We start from the raw sequence: 24,104 nt of genomic DNA, 5'->3' as shown, positions 1-24,104 counted from the left end.
TGCCCCAGGTTAAAAATGTTTCAGGTTACAAACTCTGCTAACCTGGAAGTGTTACCTCAAGTTGAGAACTTTGCCCCAGGATGAGAACGGAAATTGTGTGCTGGCGGTGCAGCAGCAGCAAGAGGCCCCATTAGCAAAAGCACACCTCTAGTTAAGAATAGTTTCAGGTTAAGAACGGACCTCCGGAACAAATTAAGTTCATAACTAGAGGTACTACCATATTATGGTTATGATTTGAGAGATAGAAGATAGTTAGCATCAGAACGGGAGAAACAACTCCATGGGAAAAAGGGAAGTCGACAAAAATAAGAGAAAATATGAAATTGTGTTTTGACTGTATATGCTAAAAATACTGAAACTTAATAAAACAGAATTGGATGAAGCTGCTGATATTGACTTGTGAAGACTTAACAGCTTGGGACTGAGCTCCTTTACCTCCCATAGCATCTTGATGCCTGCATCTTGGGTTAGCCAAAGACCTTTTCCTCTGTTACTTCCTTGTCAAAGGTGAAGCAGGCGACAATCAGAGACAGGGCTTTTTTGGTGGTGGCACCCCATTTATAGAAAGCCCTTCCTAGGGAGGCTCAAGTGACCAGCACTTGTTTCGTTTTGGTTTTTTCCAGGCACCAGGCAAAACCACCAGGCTGTTACATGTTAGGCATTTGCCAATGGTTCTGTTTTATGTAGTGGTTGTTTTATTCTGTGTTCTTATTGCCGTGGCATTTTTAACGACGAAAACTACATCGGAGCCAATTTTGGCAAAGGGTGGCGTATAAGTATTTCAAACAAACAAATAAAATTAAGATTCTGGGAGGATAAGGAAACTGGGGTGGGTGGGTTGTTAGTTGTTGCTATAGCTAGACAATTGGAAGTCGGAAAAAGGTGTTGATCTCATGCAAATCCCCCAGATTTTTACTAGGAGTTCTCCCAAGCCCCCTCTCCAAACCCCCCTGCCCCGACCTACAGAATTTGATTGTGCTGGCACAACAAGAGAAACAGCAAATCAGTGATATGTGGGGGAAAGTACACACACTCATTCACTAGTCAATCCGCATTTTTATTTGAAATAACAATGCTCTCCATGGTATAAGTTTATACATTAAAAGCAGGAGGATTGCCGTCGTTTCACATGGTCCAATACTGAAGCGGCACGTCCAAAGCAGTGCAGGAAGAGTCTGTACATATAGAAATATATATGTACGTAGATAGATAAATAGAACTCTGGGCAACTCAAATTAAAACAAACTCTTACAGCAGTTACCAAAAATAGGAACAGTGAATCAGCTAGAGACATCACTATGCACACACAAAATGTAGGACGCGGAACGGGATATATATATATATATATATATATATATATATATATATATATGACTCTGGAGAGGAAAAATCAACTTGAATGTTTTTGCATATATAGCCACATGTCGCTTTAATTGCTCAGCACAAAGATTCTTCTGTTTTGTTTTGTTTTGTCCTCACTGAGGGCAGAATATACACAAATGATGTTCGAAGAACACAAGGTAGATGAAAATAAAAATTACATAACGTGAGTTGCTTTTCATTATTATTTTTCAGTGAAGATGTAGAATAATATTGGGGTTGTTTTTCTGTGCCTAGACTTTACACAAAGTGAAAACAGTTGTGTTTGTTTGTTTCTTTAGATTTTTCTTCTAGCATCATCTATTTGCTGCTGGCATTAGGTTGTTGTTGTTGTTGTTGTTGTTGTTGTTGTTGTTGTTGTTGTATGTCCAACATTTCTGAGGAAAGCCACATTGGCTTGTGGCGCTTTACTTTCCTGGCCTGGCCTTTGGGTGTTTTCAAAAGGTAACCTGGATACTGCACAGGCCTCTATTGAACTATTGCGTATATAAAAGCTGGTTCTACGCCAACAGCGGGTATAGAATAGTGGCGATTCATCTGCGGAGAAACTGAAATATACGCTATGCTGTTTCTCCAAGGACAGGACTCTGTCTTTCCCCTCCCCCTTTATTTTTTCCTTTTTAAGAGAAGAACGACATGAGAAGCTGGTTAGCGATATTAGGCCCGCATAAACCGCAACATTTGGGAAGGGAAAGATGGAACAATCAGGGGCGCTACCCAGCTCCCCGCTTTCGATGGGAGAACTAAAATGGCAGTAGACTGGCGACAGGCTTTTCTTCCCAGCTAACTCAACTGCATCCCCCATTCCCAACACTATGACTGACTCAAATCGCCTACCGCCACTTTCTCCCCCCATCATTCTTTGTGGCAACCATGCGTGTGTGAACGTGAAAGTCCCACGTGCCTGGGCACACAGCCTGGAGAAGATAACACGCATCACCACGATGTAGCATGACAACACGAAAACCAAGGATTGTCTGTGGGGGCCCGATGACTGGTTTTTTGTTTTTGTTTTAAGAAAAAAACACCACCGCAGCTTGTATTTGTGATGTGGAGTAAGCAGCCATATTATGTATTCATTGCTTTGTTTTTTAAAAGCAGTGGTGTCGACACATGACCTGGTTTTATTTATTTCTCGAGGGAGGGGGGGAGATTAAGACACGGTGACTCGGCCCTCCTAATGAGGCAAAGCGACGAGAATATCCACATAATTAATAGGGAAGAAGCCCGACTGGCCATGAAGCATGCCTTCATACCAGTTTTCGTCAATCTGGTTAGTGAGGGTAATGATATCACCCTCTTTAAAGCCCAGCTCCCCTTCGTTTTCGGGATCGAAGTCATACAGAGCTCGACAGCACGGCTGGTCCATGGGAACATCTGCAGAGGAAGCAGAGGGAAGAGAGGGGAACAAAAACAAAGGCGCTTAGAGAGAGAGAGAGAAATCAATACTGGCAGAAGTCAGGGGTAGGCAACGTGGTGACCTCCAGCCCTCATCAGCCCCAGCCAGCATGGCAAGGGATGGTGGGCACTGTAGGCAGTGACAACTGAAGGGAACCAGGTACCCTACACATGGCAAAAATAAATAAATCTGTTCCAGCATAAAAAAAAATGCTGGACCAGATGGGCCCTTGGACTGGCTGAGGAGAGTAGTCATACTAGCTGATAAATGTCTGGTTATAGCATAGGTTTGGGACATGGGAGGACATATTAACCTCCATATCCTAGTGCTGCCGTCCCAATTTGGCTGCTGCCTACACAAACACACACACAATTTGCACAACTTTTTTTTTTATTCTCGAGTATGGACCTTGTGCAACTTTCGACTCACTAAGCTGAACGCAGCCCAGGAATGATGCTCGGAAGTCCATGGAGGGTTCAACAAACCTCAGTAAAAGGACAGGCGTCCACAATGCCATCGGAGACTTCTGCTCACCATCAAAACTTTCATTGATGGAACACATGGCAAGGACATCGTGGCTGCTGGCAACACGCTTGACTCCCCTACATTCAGTGGGGTGGACACATGTAGGTTCTCTAAGCAGGACCAGGAAACCTGAGAGTGCAGAGTTCCCAGTGTGTGGAAGCATTTGTGCCAGGAGTAAGGTAAAGGTAAAGGGACCCCATTAGGTCCAGTCGTGGCCGACTCTGGGGTTGCGTCGCGCATCTCACTTTACTGGCCGAGGGAGCCGGCGTACAGCTTCCGGGTCATGTGGCCAGCATGACTAAGCCGCTTCTGGCAAACCAGTACGGCACACGGAAACACCGTTTACCTTCCTGCCAGAGTGGTACCTATTTATCTACTTGCACTTGACGTGCTTTCGAACTGCTAGGTTGGCAGGAGCAGGGACAGAGCAATGGGAGCTCACCCCATCACAGGGATTTGAACTGCCAACCTTCTGATCGGCAAGCCCTAGGCTCTGTGGTTTAGACCACAGCGCCACCCACGTACCTTGTGCCAGGAGTAGCTAACTTTATTTGGTGGCCCTCTGAGGGTCCCATACCAGAAATGGGTGTAGACAAAATCAAGTGGGGCAACCCACACAGAGACCCACACCTCACAGGGAGCATGCACAAATGCACTCCAACACTGTGTCAACTGAGTTTTTAATTTTTGCTTCATAGGAACACTTTATTTTATTTTATTTTATTTTTTAAAGGAGCATGGTGGGCATCTTGAGGGAAACTAGCCTGTGGTCTAGATCATGTCCTCAGACCAAGAATTGCATACTTCAGCCTAGACATATTCAATGGTTTGCACCCAGTACCAGGACCACATTTTATACTGAATGAGCTGGGGTGGAGTCAGGAGGTCTTTGGTCAACACAGATTATGAAGGTGAGCATGGGCCCCTCTTTCAGGAGCCACCACCCTTTTCTGTCTTTGCTGCCAGTTGGGTTGGTAAATCTACGAATGGCATTGGATCGGCAACACATGGAGGAATGCTTTAGGCATTGCAACCTCACAACCTGTCAGTGCCTAAATGATATCGAGCATCAGAACAACTTGGCCACAATAAGGAAATTTTGCCCATGGTATAATTATTTTCCACCTTCCCATCTCGACTCTCTGGCCCCCTAAACAATCTAAATAACCTAGCAATTCTAAAATATAGATGTGCTTTTACTCTCGCAAGACTGAATGTATTGACCTTGGCTGTACTTGAGGGATGATTCCAGCAGATTCCACATGAAAAATGCTTCTGTCCCTGTGGAGATGGCAGTATCGAATCGGTGGCACATCCCCTTCTGGCTTGCACCCTTTATAAAGACTTGAGGAATGAGATTATCACCCCTCTTTTATTGTCCATTCCAGGTCGCCCAGCCACTGCCACAGTGTCCTTTCTCTTGGCAGATCAACATGAGCAGGTGACAGCAAAGGCTACACAGTTTTTAGCTGGGGCAATCAGAGTAAGATCCACTATTTGACTATTGATTAAAAACCCTAAAATGTATTTTATAAAACTGAATTTTTAAATTCTTTGTATATCGTATTGTTGTTTTATTGCCATGGCCGATGGCTGGTGCAAATAAATATTCATTCATTCATTCATTCGCACCGTGAGAATAAAAGGAGATGATGTCATGTGTGCCGGCTTTGTCTTTTTGGAGGAACAGTAGAGAAAAATATAAATGTATGCGAGATCAACCAATGAATTATGCTGACAGATGCCCCTGCTTTTCAATGCTCCTTGTCTCATATCCAAGGGGGAAAGTCTGGGCATGTCTTCCATGGTGAATTATGTAAGGTGTTCCCACATCTGATATTGCCCATGCATCTTTCTACAGAATTCAACCTTTGGGCATTCCTAGCCAGGAATTGAAAATGCTATTGCTGGAGTCACTCATGCCAGCGTTTGTCCTTGTTTAGTATTAATTTTCAGAGCAACCCCCAGAGAGACTTGACTATCATATGTTCCCCACCCCTCCTTTCCACCTCCTCTTACTTGAGGGCTTGGGAGTGGAGGCATTAGAGAGCCCTCCATTGTGCTGATTGTTTTCAGAGAAGTCCAAACTCATGCGGGGCTTTGGCTGATACTCTCTTCTGGGCTGAACCGAGGCATCTTTTATCCTGCCAGAAGATAAGCAAATCCTGAGCAAGCAATTCATCAGCAAATCGTAAGCACCAAGACTAAAGAAAGACAAAAAGTTTTCCTTGCATTCTGAATAAACTGGAGTCTCTTAGATATTTTGTTTTGTTTTGGTATATTTATAACCAGGGCTTTTTTCAGCCGGAGCTCACCAGAGCTCAGCTCCAGCACCTCTCAGGTGAGCACCATTGCCATTCTAAGATAACAAGGGAGAAGTTCATGGTGAGCTCTGGTACCTCTTTTTCTAGAAAAATAGCACTGATTATAACCCTTCATCATAGTAGATCCTTTTGTACTTTTTCCCGGAAGGTCTGATTGCAAAAGACCTCAGGAAAGCTGTGTTTCTGCAAAGCTGTCATGTTCTGCAGTTTGAGGTTACATTTGCAGTGGAACTGAAGCTATGCAGATTCTGCCCGGCTCACTGAATATATTGAACTCTCCGTTGATAGAATGCAACAGACTGGACTTGTCCAAGGTGCTTAAAGTCAACAGAAGAAAGACTATATATAGTTGAGTAAAAGTGTAAAGGCATACTGTATTAAAAGGTAAAGGGACCCCTGACCATTAGGTCCAGTCGTGACCGACTCTGGGGTTGCGGCGCTCATCTCGCTTTATTGGCCGAGGGAGCCCGCGTACAGCTTCCGGGTCATGTGGCCAGCATGACTAAGCCGCTTCTGGCGAACCAGAGCAGCGCACGGAAACACCGTTTACCTTCCCGCCGGAGCGGTACCTATTTATCTACTTGCACTTAGACATGCTTTCGAACTGCTAGGTTGGCAGGAGCAGGGACCGAGCAATGGGAGCTCACCCCGTCGTGGGGATTCGAACCGCCAACCTTCTGATCGGCAAGTCCTAGGCTCTGTGGTTTAACCCACAGCGCCACCCGCGTCTCCATACCGTATTAGGTAGCTCCAAAATCTTCCTGTCAACAACTTACAGAATTTAAAACAAGCAAAGAAGCCAGCTCCAAGTTTTGCAAGACCTGAAATAGGTACACATGACTTCAGAATGAAAAAAGGGAACTAACCCCAGCACCAGTCTTTAGAAGTAACATTTCAATCCATCTGTATCTGTTCTTTTACTGGCATGGGAGCAACTGTGTGAATACTAGTAAGGCTAGGGATGGTGGTGATGGTAGAGACCTCATCCCAATGAGGATGTTTTCGGTTGAGCGCCTGCAGCAAAATATAACATGCTCCAGCCCTAAGTTACACTTACGTATCTTACTTCCTGGTGGCTGCAACCAATGGGATTTAAGTTATGTGTTAAAAGACTGAACAGATCAACAATACAATTTTCATGCCTGTTTTTACTGGTTCAGCACTACTGACAAGTTTGCACAGACAATATACACAAATTGAAACATATATTAAGCCTCAGATCCCTACACCTTTTTTTTAAGAACATCAGAAATATTTAGCTACCTCTCTTCCAACTTGGAACTAACTTGCTGGAGGATCTGTGTGGCTTGCCTGTGGTACTCCAGCTGGGCTTGTACAAGGGCAGATAGCTGGCTCACTTGCTCGATCTGAAAAGGGAGATATTGAAAATGTGCGTTGATTATTGTCGTGCAGCTTATTCAAAGAGCTTTCGTAAAGGCACCAAGACTCAAACATGCAAGAAACAGTGAATAAAGTACTATCTGTATTGGACTGGAGAGCCAAAGTGAACATAAATGTATGTAGACTTGTGTTAGGAGCTCACTTCGGAAGGAAATGGGCAGAACCATTGGTATACCAGTGGCAGACTGGTCGATCAGTACTGGGCATTTTCTGAGAAAGAATCATTCAATTCTAGCTGGGTTCTGGAATGAGGGCTAGATAGACGTTGGCCCTGGGCAGCAAAGTGCTTCTTATGTTAAGAGTCCATACACAGACTAGCTTGCACACAAATAAAACATTATTATTGTGCATGCTAGCTCTGTTGTTTTAAGAAATATGATGATGCATATTCATGGAAGAGAGTCTAGAAAACATGAACACAAAACTCAGTTTTGTTTTGTTTTTCTACTCATTTAAAAAGTCATTAAACTGCCAACAATCATGTCAATAATACAACACATTCCAAGGAGATAAGAGATTTGCTCACATCCATTTCTAGCAGATTAAACATGCTCAACTCAGCAACTTCCTTTGACTCATCAAACTTCTCCAGAGCCGCACGGAGTTCTTCATCTGGGATTTTGCCTTGCCTTTTCTTCTTGTAATCGAAATCCAGGCGTCTGCCCTCCAATTTTTTAAGGTGATGCTGAAGAGGGGGAAAGGGTGGAGAGAGTTTCTGCAAGCCCTCGCCTCTGCCTTACAAACACAGTGGACTAAATAAAGACTATACATTCAAACTTATATGGAATGAGTTGACTAAGTACCCACAGATTCTGCTGTAGAATCAAGACCGTATGCTACTCGTATTGCAGATAAAGGGCAGAAGTCAAAGTTGGTAGCTGTTTAGATGTGAAACTAGCCTATCAGAGTGAGTGAAGGCTGAAATACATAGAATAGGAGAACCACACAGTCATATTTTTAATATAACATTATTTGCCTAAATATGCAACTTTAAAAAAAAAACCCAAGCAATTTTAGCTTGCAACCTAATTTTTGTCTCACTGTATGAAATACCGGTATACTCAGAGAAAGCCCATCAGTTCTTCCAGTTTATTCCAGAGTAGTCAGATAAAAACAGTCAGGGTGTAGCCTGGCTTGTAGTCCCTCCCAGACCCAGGCTATATATCCTGTAACCACACGCTAGATCACACCTGATAGGTTAGTTCAAACTTCCCTTCTGGAGCCGGATTGGACGGCTCCACTGCCAATCAGATGCTGCCCTCTAGAATCCTTCCTGCCTATTATTCAAGAATCCCAACTCCAGACATAACACTGTAGTGGATAGGAAAGCTTCACAGTGAATTCAAGACCAGCTGTGCATCTTAATTACATCCTTATTTATTCAAGGACCACACACTGCTTCCTTGAATTTTGACAACTACCAACTACATCAGAAACTATGTTTATCACAAGAATGTTGCCTTTCCAGGCTCTAAAGATCATCAGGAAAAGTGGTACTCCGAGATCGCCCTTGTTTTATTTTGTTGATTGTACAGCATTTCAATAGCTACCCTCCTACCACAATTAAAACAATAAGTAGGCGTTTATACTGACAGGAAATTCCATCAAATTTGCAGTCCTTGAAGAAAGCAGTGCTGCACAAGACTTCACTGCAGAGGGAGCTGAGAGTGCATCCAATGTAGCACAAAGTTAAAGTTGATTAGTGATGTTCTTGTTGCGCTGGCGAAACATTGTTGGACAAGGGAAAACATAAGTACTTTACCAAGCATTGCTGTGAAACAAACTGCACCATAAACATTGGCTGTTGCACAACAAACTTCCACTAGCGCAACTGCTGCATTGAATTTCTTTGCCGCGCAACCTTTAAACCCTGCCATCTGCTAGCAAAAAATGGTGGATATGGGCCACAATTATGGAGGCAATCCTGCCAAGCTACTTCACTGCCCAGTTCTAGGGAGCTTATTAGCCTTTTAATAGAAAAATTGGCAGAAAGTTAAGAGCTGGTAACATGACTGGAGTCTTCTGATGCTGTTGCTTTCCTATTGCTCTTTGGGTTTATTTGTTTTTAATCTGTGCATGGGGTTCTGGTGTTTTTTTGTTTTGTTTTGTTTAGAAAGCTGTGATATAAACAACCTTTCATTTGCCTAAGGTGTACTTAAAGGTAACAGTACCCCTGCCCGTACAGGCCAGTCTTGACAGACTCTAGGGTTGTGCGCCCATCTCACTCAAGAGGCCGGGGGCCAGCGCTGTCCGGAGACACTTCCGGGTCACGTGGCCAGCGTGACATCGCTGCTCTAGCGAGCCAGAGCTGCACACGGAAACGCCGTTTACCTTCCCGCTAGTAAGCGGTCCCTATTTATCTACTTGCACCCAGGGGTGCTTTCAAACTGCTAGGTTGGCAGGCGCTGGGACCGAACAGCGGGAGCGCACCCTGCCGCGGGGATTCGAACCGCCAACCTTTCGATCGGCAAGCCCTAGGCACTGAGGCTTTAACCCACAGCGCCACCCGCGTCCCTAGTAAGGTGTACTTACAGCCCACTAAATTAAAGAACAGTTTAGGAATATCTAAAATAAAAATAATAATTTTAGAAATAAAACATTTTTTCAAGTGCTCTCCAGTAAGCCATTAGAGCTCTGAGTGAGCCTGTATCCAAACACCAGTGTCTGAACAGAACTACAATTCTCAGGCTACTGGGGAAGATGCTATCGTGTAGATGAGGACCGCAACACTGGCCACCAGGGAATGTTCTCTTAGTTTTGACTTTGGAGTAGGAACTTGCCGCTGGGAGTGATTTCTATTCTTGGAATCCTTGTTTCCACTTTTAATTACATTATCCCTGTGCTGCACTGCATAAAGGGTTGGATCCAGTGCTATGCGCTTACCTGGGAGTCATCCCGTTGAAGATTCACTTCTGAATAAACATACATAGGATTGCAGAGTTAAAATGAGCTGAGCAATGTTATGTATTGGTATGACCACCATTTAACTACTCCTTCTTCTAAGATAGAGATAGGTGATGATAGATAGATTATAGATAGATAGATGATAGATAGATGATAGATAGATATTAATTATTATTATTATTATTATTATTATTATTATTATTATTATTATTATTAATAATAATAATAATACCCCGCCTTCCCCAGCCAAGGCCAGGCTCAGGGCAGCTAACAAACAATATAAAAACAAGCTGAATGAATACAACTTAAAAACAAGATTAAAATACAACATTAAAATATAGAAACATTAAAATATTAAAATGCAGCCTCATCACAGGAGGAGAAAGAAAAAAGAAAGAGGGTGAGGGAATCAAATTGGCTCCAAGCCAAAGGCCAGGCGGAACAACTCTGTCTTACAGGCCCTGCGGAAAGAAATCAGATCCTGCAGGGCCCTGGTCTCATGAGGCAGAGCATTCCACCAGGCCGGAGCCAGTGTTGAAAAGGCCCTGGCTCTGGTTGAGGCTAATCTAACTTCCTTAGGGCCCGGGACCACTAGGGTGTTGCTATTTATGGACCTTGAGGCTCTCCGTGGGGCATACCGGGAGAGGCGGTCCCGTACGTACGAGGGTCCTAGGCCATAGATGATAGATGATAGATGATGCATGATAGATAGGATAGATACATAGGATAGATAGATAGAAAATATTGTGTGTGTGTGTGTGTGTGTACGTACACACACACACAATTAAATTACAGTGGTGCCCCGCAAGACGAATGCCTCGCAAGACGGAAAACCCGCAAGACGAAAGGGTTTTCCGTTTGCAGAGGCGCTTCGCAGGACGAATTTCCCTATGGGCTTGCTTCGCAAGACGAAAAATGACGAAAAAAATTGATTTTTTTTTTTTTTGCTCCAAAACCCCTTATTTTGAATCGCTAAGCTGCTAAAAGCATTTTAGCAGCAAAACCGCTAACCCCCCACCCCTTAAAAAGCCGTTTTTAGCCCTTAAATTGCCAATAGCGCTAATAGCGCTACTCCGTCAATGGGCTTGCTTCGCAAGACGAAAAAACCGCAAGACGAAAAGACCCGCGGAACGGATTCTTTTCGTCTTGCGAGGCACCACTGTACAGATATGGAGCAGGGCAGAGGTAAGGTGAATACAGTGCAAGCATACCAACAGATCCAATCAGGTCTCCCGCCAGTGCATGTGCACCGCACTGACCTCACCCCTTGGTTTCTCTATCCTGGTATCCTGTATTATGTGGAATAGAAAGGAGGAGCTACAGAGCAATGGTTCTGCTGTGTATCTTGCAACGGCCAGTTAATTTCTCAGCAAATTACCTGTATTTCTCTCAGATCTTTGTCATGAAGGTTTTGAAGGGGATCAATAAAATTCTGTTTCACATCAATGTCCAAAGAATCTTTCACCTCAGAAAGTTCCCTCATTGCTTCCCCAACGTCACCGAGAGCTGGGCCTGAAGAAATGGAAGAAGAGTCTACTTAATCTTGACAAAGAAGCAAAGACTGTGCTTCCACATCAGCATAGAGCAGGGCAAGTATTGAGAAGTTCATTACAGAAATAAAATTCTAAGCACGGTTCCTAAGCTCAGTAATTTCTCAGGAAACAAAAACACAGGGGTGAAAACCAGCATTAATCATACACAAATAGACCCACTGAAACCGCTGGATTTAATCCACTGATTTCAATCATTCTAATGTACAACTAATGTTGAATATCACTAAAGGCATTCTAGGCAACAGAACTTCTGTATCATGGCACATAATCATGCAACTCCCTCCCAGATGACCCTTGGTTATCTGTTATGTTGGCCTCATTCAGACCCAGCCTGGGGAATACCAGTCATTAATTTGTTTATTTGTAAAAACCAATAGTTTTCCACACTTCTAGTGTGGAAATCAGGCTCTAGTGCAGCTAAGAAGATTAGAAACAAAAGCTTATAAGCATTTCAGGATGTGAGAAAGCCTATATCAATCTATCATCTATATCTATCTATCTATCTATCTATCTATCTATCTATCTATCTATCATCATCATCTATCTATCTATCTATCATCTATCTATCATCTATCTATCTATGCTTATGTGAGTAGACAATGCTCATAAGATCAGGACATCCCTTTTCAGTGGACATCTCATGCAAGCAAGATCTACTATTAAAAGCACTCATGCCTGTAAGCCCTGGTTCAGACTGAAGGTTATCTGTGCATGCTGGAGAAAATTACATGAGCCCAAGGGTTGCTACTATGCCCAGCAGTGTATATTCTGTGTAGTTAGCCTTTGTGTGAAACAGCCCCAAATGTTTAACTGTCAGAAAATAAGCAGTATTGACGTCCGGGAGGAATATCCGCTTTGTCCTGGATCTTAGGCAAGTCAATTGAAAAATCGAATGTTTTGGCTCAACAACTTTAGGGTTTTACTTTTAGAAGCTCAAAAACTTTTGGGGTATCCTGGTTTTTACTTTTTGAAATATGGCAACCCTACATATGGTGTGATGTTGAATTTTTGTACTGGGAGCTTGCGTCTGATACAAACTATTCTCCAAAGGTCCAGTTATGAACATTTAATTCATAAAAGAACAATTTGGCAAAACAGATGCAGAGATTCAAAACTAATTGTGGCTGCAGCTACACATTTTGCATGAGGGTTCTCTGCATGTGCTTGGTCCTGGCCCTCCCACATGGGAAAAATCTGCCTGAATAAATGTATGGTATGTTGTGATTTTAAATCTTGTTGTGAGCCACTTTGTGGGGAACTTCTCTCAAAAATCAGGACATAAATTTGTTTAAATAAATAAAATGTGGCATAATCAGGTTTTGCCATTTTTGTGCCACCTCTGGAGGCCTAACCCCGAGAAGGTCCAGCCAGAGGTATCTTACAGTGCGGATTTCAAAAATCACATTACCAAAGTTGCAGTCGTCTCCAAGTTCTTTTCCAAACTTCAGCATCGCATCTGCTAACAGGGCCTCTGCCTGCTGGTAACCTGGTCCTTTCTCCTGGCCTCTGATTTTGGACATAGTGTTGAGCATGTTGAGTCTAGCTCTGGAAGCTGCAAGCAAGCAAACAAGCTAATTAGCTCAAGAAAAGGTGACAATACAGGACCAGAGACAGAATAATAATTTTTAAAAGAGTTCTCCCAGTGAGTTCTTCAGCCATGGTGAAACTCCATTTCCTCCAGGTTTTGCCACAGTCTGACTCCCTCTCTCCTTCTGTAATCCTCATAGAACTCTAGCCCAGTGGTTGCCATTAATTTGACTCTGAATTGATTTTAGAATTGAATTGATTTTAGAATGTATTTCAATTAATTGATTGTGATTTTATGTAAACTGTGTTACTTTTACTGTTGTTAGCCGCTCTGAGCCCGGCTTTGGTTGGGGAGGGCGGGATATAAATAAAATTTTATTATTTTATTATTATTTACAAAAGCACATGTGTTGTCTCTTTCTTCAGGTTGTGTTGTCTACAGCTCAGTTACATTTGTTGTGAGACATTTGTGTGATATGCAGTATAGGGTTGGTAAGAAAAGAGGAGGGGACGGGAGAGAGAGGGGTGGTGGGGTGGTGAAGCTTATGTTATTTTACTCAGTGCATGCGTGGGGGTTTTGTGCCAGCGTCACTTGAGTAGGTTCATGATCACGATCATCATTTTTTATTTGTATGCCACCTTTCCACAGTTAAAACAATGCTCAAGGCAGCTTACAATATGAAAAGATTTACATGATCACAAACATAGCAAAGTAGTCATAAGGTAAAGGTAAAGGGACCCCTGACCGTTAGGTCCAGTCGTGGCCAACTCTGGGGTTGCGGCGCTCATCTCACTTTATTGGCCAAGGGAGCCGGCGTACAACTTCCAGGTCATGTGGCCAGCATGACTAAGCCGCTTCTGGCGAACCAGAGCAGCACACAGATGCGCCGTTTACCTTACCGCCAGAGTGGTACCTATTTATCTACTTGCACTTAAACGTGCTTTCGAACTGATAGGTTGGCAGGAGCAGGGACCGAGCAACGGGAGCTCACCCCATCACCTTCTGATCAGCAAGTCCTAGGCTCTGTGGTTTAACCCACAGCACCACCCGCATCCCAAAGTAGTCATAAAAACAAATAAAACACATTAAGAACTACATAACCAAACTGAACAACTTCCACACAAAAATAATGATACAAAAAGTTAATATCAGTGCAGTGGTGCCTCAGGTTAAGAACTTAATTCGTTCTGGAGGTCCGTTCTTAACCTGAAACTGTTCTTAACCTGAGGTGCCGTTTTAGCTAATGGGGCCTCCCGCTGCCGCCCCGCAATTTCTGTTTTCATCCTGAAGCAAAGTTCTTAACCCAAGGTACTATATCTGGGTTAGCGGAGTCTGTAACCTGAAGCGTCTGTAACCTGAGGTACCACTGTAATATCAGTTAATATCAGTAACAACAGCAAAAACTCATATCATAGAAAGGTTCTCTTTCTATGATTCTTCTGCCTACATGGGTGCCTTGGGCAGCAGGGAAGAGAGACAGAACTGTTTCTTCCTTCTTTCCTCTAAAGCTCTGTATTAAGTGAGCAGACTGCCTGCTTTCCCACCCCCAATGCCTGGCACTACAACTATCAGCACACTGGACAGCAGACAGTTGTAATAAGCTTAACCCACTCACTCTTTCTACATGGTTCCAAGGAAGCTGTGGCTCAAGAGACTTTCTGAGTGCACAAAAGATCCTCATATCACATCAGGAATGAGAGGAGCATGGATATGTGTTTCCCCGCCTTAAAATATATGCCAGCTGCAACCGGGAAAGATATGAAGCCACACTCACATGGACTGTAAAGGGACCTGGAGTAATTTATGCATGCACACAACTCCTCCGTTGTGGATGCATGACGCATACATTTTGTAGCTGGGTATCTGTCTCAGAGTACAAAACCTATCCTAGGAAGCAAACCTTATTATCTCGGTGACTCATCTATGAAAATGTGTTTTGGCTGTGGTGCCTCTGCAGCACAAATTGCTCAGTAACACATAACGTATATATCGCAACCAAACCCACGAGATGGCAGGGGAAATCATCAGAATTCTGTTGCTCAGAGTGGGAAACAGAACACTATAATGATACCGGTGGAGTGCAGGATGGGAAGTAATGGTTTGCGCCATTGCACTCTGTTTGTTCCGCTGCAAATCCTTTCCGGGCTCACTAAATCCTTTCCAGTCCTCTTGGAACCTTGAGCCAGGGAGCAACGAAACAGTGAAACTGTTGCACAACCCCCTTGCAGTCTTCAGATGAAGGCTGGGTTGGAAATGGTGTTTATTTTCATGAAGAAGTCTGTCCAAAACTAGACATTGCCACTCCCCGGTGCCCCTGCACCACAGGTGCTTAATCTGACTGGAAGTCTGCACCATGAAATATCCAGAATACACGAAGTGCCTATATGCATACACTGTATGTGCTCAGGAACGCCTTTTCAGACACCCCACCCAATGAGCAAACTCAATGCATGTTGGTAACAACTGAAAAGAACCAACATCACTTGCATAGCCAATAAATATTTCAAAGTTTGATTTCCATCCATTCCATTTTTACCAAACGCTCTGATATGGAATCAGATGTCAACACCTTGCAAATAAGCAATGTTTTAATTCAATACACATCAGAGTTCTGGGTCGATACCAGGATGTGAGGAGACTATGTTGCTTAAGATTTTCAACCTGCGGTTTGCCCTTTGAATCTGAAGTGTTTTCAACAGGACGTCAGAGCTTCTTGCCTCATTTAGCAGCTGGCACAATTCAAGAGCACTGACTGGAACAGAAGTGGGTGTATTCAGTAGCCTAGGGACACGATGCAGTTAGGCTTCACCTGTAAGCACAGCTATTACGCACAGAATGACTCTGCAGACTATAACTAGTGAGACCATACTTTCTCAGGCTTCTTCCACCATGAAGGACAAAAACCATTACCTATTTCTGAGAAGTATTTCCCATCTTCTAAATGCATGTGTACGAACACAGCATACAATCCACAAACACACCAAGAAACCAGACTCAGCATTGTCTCCCTACCACATCTGCACATAGTGATAAACAGGCAGTGAGAGATACAGGCAGACCAACAGAACACACAAGACCCCAGATTCCAGCCCTGACATTTAATCCATGGCTACTGCTCACAGTGCCTATGCTCTACCGATGCTGTCAGATGCATAATAATAATAATAATAATAATAAATAAATAAAATTTTATTTATATCCCACCCTCCCCAGCCAAAGCCGGGCTCAGAGCGGCTAACAACAGTAAAATAACACAGCATTCTAAAATTGATTCATTATAAAATCAGTTCAAATCAAATTGATGGCAACCATTGGGCTAGAGTTCTGTTAAGAATTACCAAAGGAGGGGGTCAGTCTGTGCCTTGGCCAAAGGCCTGGTTGAACAGCTCTGTCTTGCAGGCCCTGCAGAAAGATGTCAAGTCCCGCAGGGCCCTAGTCTCTTGTGACAGAGTGTTCCACCAGATCGGGGCCATGGCCGAAAAAGCCCTGGCTCTGGTTGAGGCCAGCCTAACCTCCGGGATCTCCAAGATGTTTTTGTTTGAAGACCGTAAGGTCCTCCGTGGGACATACCACGAGAGGCAGTCCCATAGGTACGAGGGTCCTAGGCCGTATAGGGCTTTAAAGGTTAAAACTAGCACCTTAAACCTGATCCTGTACTCCACCGGGAGCCAGTACAGCTGGTATAGCACCGGGTGAATGTGATCCTGCAGCGAGGACCCCGTAAGGAGTCTCGCCGTGGCATTCTGCACCCACTGGAGTTTCTGGGTCAGTCTCAAGGGCATCCCCAAATACCCATTTTCTGGGAATCGCAGGTGGGCAGAGTGCTGTTGAGCTCATGACCAGCTTGCAGGCATTTCGTCTGCCATTGTGGGAACAGGAGGCTGGACTAGACTAGACATTGGCCTCACCCAGCGGGTTCTTCTTTTGTCTTTATGGCATGCTGAGAAGGTGGACAGTATAAAATACAGTATAAAACGTGAATAACAATAAATTCCGAATTAAAAAAATCAATTTAGGGGGAAAATCCATCCAATAAACATTAGGTGATCACCAGGGCTAGCTGGCTAAATTAGTTTTGGGCCAGCGAGGAGACCAGGGGAGAATTAGCTGTGGGATCACAGGGGGAGGGAAGGAAGGGGAATAAAAGATCAGCCTAAGTTCAAATTGAAAGCCAGGTGGAATAGCTCTGCCTTACAGGCCCTGTGGAAGGAAGTTCAATCCTGCAGGGCCCTGGTCTCATGGGACAGAGCATTCCACCAGGCTGGAGCCATCACTGTGAAGACCCTGGCCCTGGTGGAGAAGGCAATGGCTTGGTTCCTAACATCCACTCTTTTTATGGAACAGAATTTTGCTGAAATGGCAGGGCTCTACCGCCTCCTCTGTAGCCCTCAAAATCCATCTCCAAGTCTTGGGGAACAGGAAGGCATTGGGCACAAAGCACTTAAGGAGGAAGAGAGAACTGACAAATACCAGGCTCCTCTTGTCCTAGTTGAAGCACCTACCACTCATACAAGAGCATTTTAAGAACTAAGGCAAAGGGGGTTCAGGATGACAGTGCCGGGTGTCTTTTCTTTTCACTGTACAAAGGAGCCCTGAATGTTGAGATTCTGGTAAACATGAGGAAGTGAGACTTTGCTGAAAAGGGGAAAGCAGAATAGCCTTCTGTGTAGATTAAGATGTTCCTTGCGCTGATGTACATTCAAGAAGTATGGCAACAAAGGCTAGTGAATTCCTCACCTTAGATTCAGGGTCCATGCAGCTCTTAAAACCATCTATATACGTCATACTTTGCACAGAGAATATCTCTCCTACACATCATTTCTTACTCTGCTGTTTTTCAATAAAAGCCCATCTGAAGCAGGATTGGAATAAAGTGAGTGAGCTCTTAATCAACATGCACCCAAAGAAGGACAATTACCTGGGTTAGGTTGAAGGTATTCTGTTGTCCTGGCCATTATTTCCATCACAGCCCTGCTGGTGACATCCACTTTCTGCAATTAGAAGACGACGAAGAAGAAGAAGAAGAAGAAGAAGAAGAAGAAGAAGAAGAAGAAGAAGAAGAAGAAGAAGAAGATATAAAAGGGAGAGAGGAAACACCCAATGAGGATGGATAATCCAATACTTTTTGTTTTCTGTACTTATTCTTCCATCATTCTTCATTATATGTGGTAGATGACACAAATGTGCTAGTTGTGTCAATAGCAACTACAGATTAACAGACCCAACACACTGCTGTTCTCCCCTAATATATTACTGGGTATGTGGCAAAATCCTATGCCTGCCATGATAGAAAATCTATAATGCTGCAGACTCTGCCTCATGCAACAACCTCCTTAATGAGCCAGAACAGGGACAGAAACCTTCAAGAGCCTATAGAAACCACTGGTTCCGATAGCCACTACAGACACCTGGCACAGGTGAGCCCACTTCCAGATTTCACCTGGCCCCAGTTTCTGGGAGGGCGAGAGCTGCTACTCACTCATCCTCTGGCAGTACCTTGCTTTTTCTTGCAGAGAAGATCAAGGAAGTCACTCCCTGACTGTTTTCCTTCCTTGTTCTCTCTTTTGTTGACATCTCCTGCCTGCAGTTGGGAAGGAGAAGAGTAGGGAAAAGCAACCATTGTCAGACAGGACAAGAAAGGAAAACTGGGGAGCAATTGTCTACTTCCATCCTTAAAAATAAAAGCAAGGCACCTATTAGTTGGTTAGTGAGCAGCTGAAGCCCTTTACTCACCAAGACCACAAGGGGGATCTCCGACTTTGAGTGTCAGGCATCAAAGATGTCAAGACAGAGAGTCATCTACAGGCTCTGGGAGGCTTCTATGTATGCCTCATTGAGAGGTGAACATATGACTCAAGCCTTCCTTTCAGAGAAGCTAAGGCTCAATAAGCTATTACCAGTCTTCTGGGCTCTAGATATTCTCAATATTCTACTCTGAATATTCTACAGTGTATCTCCTAAAATGGAACCATTATGGTAAACAATGCTATAGCAGGAAAACTGAGTCACATTTTGAAGCAGGGGGAGAGTTCTGGAGATTATTCAGCCCCATTCACTGGTATTAAAACACCTGATGAGGTTAAGTGTGAATACATTGAAGAGATGTGGCACCTTGAGGCCAAAATGGCATCCCTTCCCCATTCCACAAATGGAAGCTCATCAGACATGCAGTGGAATCTTAATTGGAAGCACGAGCAATGAGACAGTGCGTCCACTGCCCCGCAAAGTAGGAGGCTGGCTTAGAGGCTGCAGAGCAGGTCATGTGGCACACATAAAGCTCTGTCTTTCAGCACCTCTGCCAAACTATTGCATGAGGTGGCCACATCACTCTGCAGAACGATAGGACCGTCCGTGCTCCCAAACCCAGCAGAACATGGCCAACTTTCAATGGCTTATGCAGAAACCTGAAAATAGTCCTCCTGCACTTGCTCAGCTACCATCCTTGACCAAATATCTACCCCATTCTTTTCACGTACATCTGCATTGTTATGTACACAACAGATACCTGCTTATATTGTTAATCTCCTTTCCATGCCCTCATTTCATTTGTTCACCCACCTGCTTTGTTGTTTATATGACAGTAAGCACTTTGAGGGCCGGGGAATAATTAAAGTTTATTATGTGTCATTACAATGCTTAGCACAGTGAAGTACTGGCCTAATTGAGGTCTCAGAGCAACATAAAATCAAAAGGCTGGAATAATAAAGGCAGTGAAGGAAGCCTAGGAAGTAGCAGATCTAATAAGACCAAGTCTGAAATGCAGATTCTTGAATGCAATGGCCTTTCCATTGATTTATTGCAATTATATCCTATCCTTCCTCTGCACAGCTCAGAGCGGTCTGCATGTGGTTCTGTGTCACCCATTTTATCCTTACAACAATTTGGCGAGGTGGGTTAGGCTGAGAGACAATAACTGATCCCAGGTTCATGGCCGAGTGGAGAATTGAATCAAGGTCTTCACAGTCTCATACTTTTAACCACATTGGCTCTACAAAGAATGAATGGGAGCAAGGAGGAAGTTTTTTGCCTTGCTGTGTATTCTTGGCCACTTACCTGTTTCAATCAGGACAAGAACGGCCCTTAATTTAAGAAGTTCAACATTTTCAACATTACTATGAAGCTTCCCAATGGGCCATTTCCTCCCAATTCAAAAAGCAATTTCCAACAGGAGCACAGCAGGGGTGGAAAGGGTTAAACTCCTCTTCCCTGACTGCTGAAATTCTGCCAATTATCAGTCAATTGTCCCTCCCACCTGAAGCTGCTATTTGCATTCTGAAAATGTGCACATGAGATGCAAGCATAAATTCAACATCACATCTTTGGGCCTGAAATAACAGTTGCACTTAGGGTTTTCAGAGCCTCCTCTGTTCTCCTGTATCATACGTGCAAATCTGTTATGTAAAGGTAAAGGTAAAGGTAAAGGGACCCCTGACCGTTAGGTCCAGTCGTGGCCGACTCTGGGGTTGCGGCGCTCATCTTGCTTTACTGGCCGAGGGAGCCGGCGTACAGCTTCCGGGTCATGTGGCCAGCATGACTAAGCCGCTTCTGGTGAACCAGAGCAGCGCATGGAAACGCCATTTACCTTCCCGTCGGAGCGGTCCCTATTTATCTACTTGCACTTTGACGTGCTTTCGAACTGCTAGGTTGGCAGGAGCAGGGACCGAGCAACAGGAGATCACCCCGTTGCAGGGATTCGAACCGCCAACCTTCTGATCAGCAAGCCCTAGGCTCTGTGGTGTCACCCACATCCCTAATCTGTTATGTAGCTTTAAGGAAATAGGTACCGGCATATATATTTTTAACAAACTACTGAATATTTTCATTCTTTTTTTAAGTGGGACCTAGATGGGGAGATCCAGTATCACACCAAGGGACATGAAATTATCCCTCTTCCACCCCTCTCCCCAGAATATTCTCCTTGCCTTCTGCTCCAGAATTTCCTCACTGCTCCTGTGATGCCACCCTCCCACAATGCTTTGAATGACTGGGTGGGGCTAATGACAGGCCCTGGAAGCAGGTCTCCAAAATCACCACTGCAAGACACAGGCAAAACCTGCCTCCTAGTGATCATGAACAAGCAACCCTTTTATTAGGAACAGTTGGTGTCATTCTGCTAGAATATTGGGACAACCCACTGGTACAGCCTGAGCGCACCTGGCCTGCTAGTTCCTCTGCAGGAGGAAGCATTTATAGATGTCTCGTTGCCTTTGCCACTTCCTCCTCCCTTCCATGCTTCTGGCACAGGTGTTCATCAGAGCAAACACAGACCTAGTAATCTTCCTTCACTGCAGTGAACACTCAACAGCCCACCAATCATTAAAACAGCTCGTATATGTCCAAAGAAAATAGAACAAGCATATGCAAGGATCTAGCTTTCATCTGGCTGCCCATCTTCTGCTTTTAGGTTCATTCAATTCTCTGCCTTTATCCATTTCCCCTAATGAGTCATGGGCTTAAAGCACAAAGCAAAAGTAGATCAACACAAATTTCATTGGAAGGCAAAATAAGTGGCTGCTGAAAATTGGGCTCCAATCCAGACGTTGTCCGTTCACATCAAAAGTAGCATCCAGCTCTTTCAATGGGGCTCAGATCAGCATCATGTTGTGGATGGGAATGTGTACCATCCACATTTATATTGGCAACTGCAATGGGTATGAAAGAAAGACCAGAGGCCATGCGAAATATTCAATCTCTCCTGCCAGATTGGGGCACGGGAGTTCACTTTCTTGATCCTTTTATTCACCTGTGATATGGCAGCATATGACAAGATAAAAGTAATAGTCTCTTCCGAATTCAGTGGTAATAAGACACTGGGTGTCCTTTGAATCCCTGATTTCCTACACAGTGTGCTAATTGTTTTATTGTAACTAGGTCCAACATTTGATCAAAGCCATCAACGTCAATTAGTAGCAGGGGTTTAAAACCTCTATATATGTCCCATTTATTTCAATGGAGCTTATCCCTGGGTAGGTACGAGATTGCCGCCTGAATTACTAGCAATGCAGTCTTATGCATGCCTGTTCCGAGGTTAAGTCCTTTTGAATTCAATGGGGTTAAGTCCCAGGTTAAGTAGGTCTTGGTTTTCCTTCTTGCAATGGTTGAAATCCACACTCGGCGACGCAGCTCACTGGAACAAGCACAGTCTCTCAGTCTGACCTCCCTCACGGGTTTGTTGTGAGGAGGTGGGAAGAACATGGGGATTAAATGTTAATAACAAAAAAAATGAAGTCAACTATCATTCTGAAGTCAACTATCATTGGCTCCCAGTACGTTTCCAAGCACAATTCAAAGTGTTGGTGTTGACCTTTAAAGCCCTAAATGGCCTCGGCCCAGTAGACCTGAAGGAGCGTCTCCACCCCCATCGTTCTGCCCGGACACTGAGGTCCAGTGCTGAGGGTCTTCTGGCGGTTCCCTCACTGCAAGAAGCAAAGCTACAGGGAACCAAGCAGAGGGCCTTCTCGGTAGTGGTGCCCACCCTGTGCAATGCCCTCCCACCAGATGTCAAAGAGATAAACAACTACCTGACATTTAGAAGACATCTGAAGGCAGCCCTGTTCAGGGAAGTTTTTAAAGTGTGACATTTTAATGTATTTTTAATCTTTGTTGAAAGCTACCCAGAGTGGCTGGGGAAACCCAGCCATATGGGCGGGATACAAATAATATATATTATTATTATTATTATTATTATTATTATTATTATTATTATTAAAAAGCAGAGTTGGTTTCCAGATGGAGCACACACAAATCACAACAAGCACCATCTTAAAAGAGATACCCTCCCCCGCTAAAATGGTGCCTGTCATTTGTGGCTTTGTAAAAGCTTGTACTTAAAACAAACTTTTCAAAAAAATGAAATCTGCCCCTTGAAATCTGCTGCCCGTGCAATCAATTAATCAGAGGCACATTTTTAAAATAACATTCAAAAGGTTTTTAATCAATTGTTCCAAATGATTAATCAACTATACATTTTGGCCCTAATTGCAACGGTGCTTTAATAATTGTTTTTCAAGTAAAACATGTCAGTGTCTGTGCATATGGTTTGGGCTACTTTAGATCTACAACCGCAGGCCTGTTGATAAAGAGAGCTTCCTAAACATCACTTCAAACAGACATGAACCGGGATAAGCTTTGAATTGCAGCATTGCCATGCAAGCTTACTCTTCTGGTTCTCGTGTCAAGAGAATTCTTTGGATTCCTTTTATGGTGAAGCATAAAGCAGATTTCCTTTCCTCTCTCCAAATGATTTTAATTTCTCCTTGCACATGCTCAAGCTCACACAATGTGTGTACAGGTTTGCAATGACAGATTGTCCTACTTGATGACTGTATTACTCCTTACTTGTAAAGAGAGCATCAAAACCACATGGTCTTGGTGGGCTGCTACCAAAGACTCGTCTTGTAAGCAGCAGCCTGTCTAGCAGCATTTTTTGTTTTGTGTTAAGTAAGAACACTTGCCAGAAAAAGATGTCATGGGAAATCTCCAAATGTGTAAACGCTGCCCAGCCATACATGGAGAACCCTACATTAATTGAATTAGGATCTGCCCACCTGTTATTTTTATTTCTTGGTTGAAAATAGAGGCACATTTTTAAAATAGCATTCAAAAGGGTTTTAATCAATTGTTCCAAATGATTAATCAACTATACATTTTGGCTCTAATTGCAACAGTGCTTTAATATCAGGCATTGCTGAAATAATATGAACGATGTAATAGCAGTCTTTCAGACTTACCCTTTCCATTTCCTTGAAATCCTCATCTAGCTTGGTTCCTTCTGCTCCACCAACCTTCTCACTCACTTTCTGCAGACAAAGAAAAGCAAAACAAGATAAATCCAGGTGAAACTGATAAGCCAGAAGGAGCTTTGATATGAGACTTTAATTCCCAGCATAGAATGCCTTTCCTTGAAGGAAGCAAGGATGAAGTGATGTCTTAAAATTATTATTAATTCCATTTATATGCCACCATTTACCAAAAGCTCCCAGGGTGGTGAACAACTTTAAAAACACATTACAGAACATGACAAAAGCATATAACAGCAGTCCTCTCCCCCACACTTTCACAGGCTGTAGGTTATTTAATAGCCATAGGCC

General features: G+C 43.7%; 1 protein-coding gene across 4 annotated transcripts in view; it reads right to left on the bottom strand.

Moving 5' to 3' along the window:
* Nucleotides 1-1,036: 1,036 nt before the first annotated feature.
* Nucleotides 1,037-24,104, bottom strand: part of SH3GL2 (SH3 domain containing GRB2 like 2, endophilin A1) — an 88,595-nt gene continuing 65,527 nt past the window's right edge. For 2 of the 4 annotated variants that reach the window (XM_083420503.1, XM_083420502.1), the window contains 9 exons: nt 23,745-23,813; nt 18,511-18,595; nt 17,933-18,005; nt 12,895-13,038; nt 11,312-11,445; nt 7,556-7,714; nt 6,892-6,995; nt 5,324-5,448; nt 1,037-2,757 (listed from right to left, as the gene is read on the bottom strand). In XM_083420503.1, coding sequence (XP_083276629.1) covers nt 2,558-2,757; nt 5,324-5,448; nt 6,892-6,995; nt 7,556-7,714; nt 11,312-11,445; nt 12,895-13,038; nt 17,933-18,005; nt 18,511-18,595; nt 23,745-23,770 — 1,050 coding nt within the window. In that variant the 5' untranslated portion in view covers nt 23,771-23,813 and the 3' untranslated portion in view covers nt 1,037-2,557. Of the gene's footprint in view, nt 2,758-5,323; nt 5,449-6,891; nt 6,996-7,555; nt 7,715-11,311; nt 11,446-12,894; nt 13,039-17,932; nt 18,006-18,510; nt 18,596-18,747; nt 18,804-23,744; nt 23,814-24,104 lie in introns of those variants that run through there. The other 2 variants (XM_083420500.1, XM_083420501.1) reach the window with 2 other exon arrangements.

This window comes from Podarcis tiliguerta (assembly GCF_965153285.1).
Source record: "Podarcis tiliguerta genome assembly, chromosome: 17".
Classification (NCBI taxonomy): Eukaryota; Metazoa; Chordata; class Lepidosauria; order Squamata; family Lacertidae; genus Podarcis; species Podarcis tiliguerta.
This window is presented reverse-complemented; position numbering and strand designations above follow the sequence as displayed.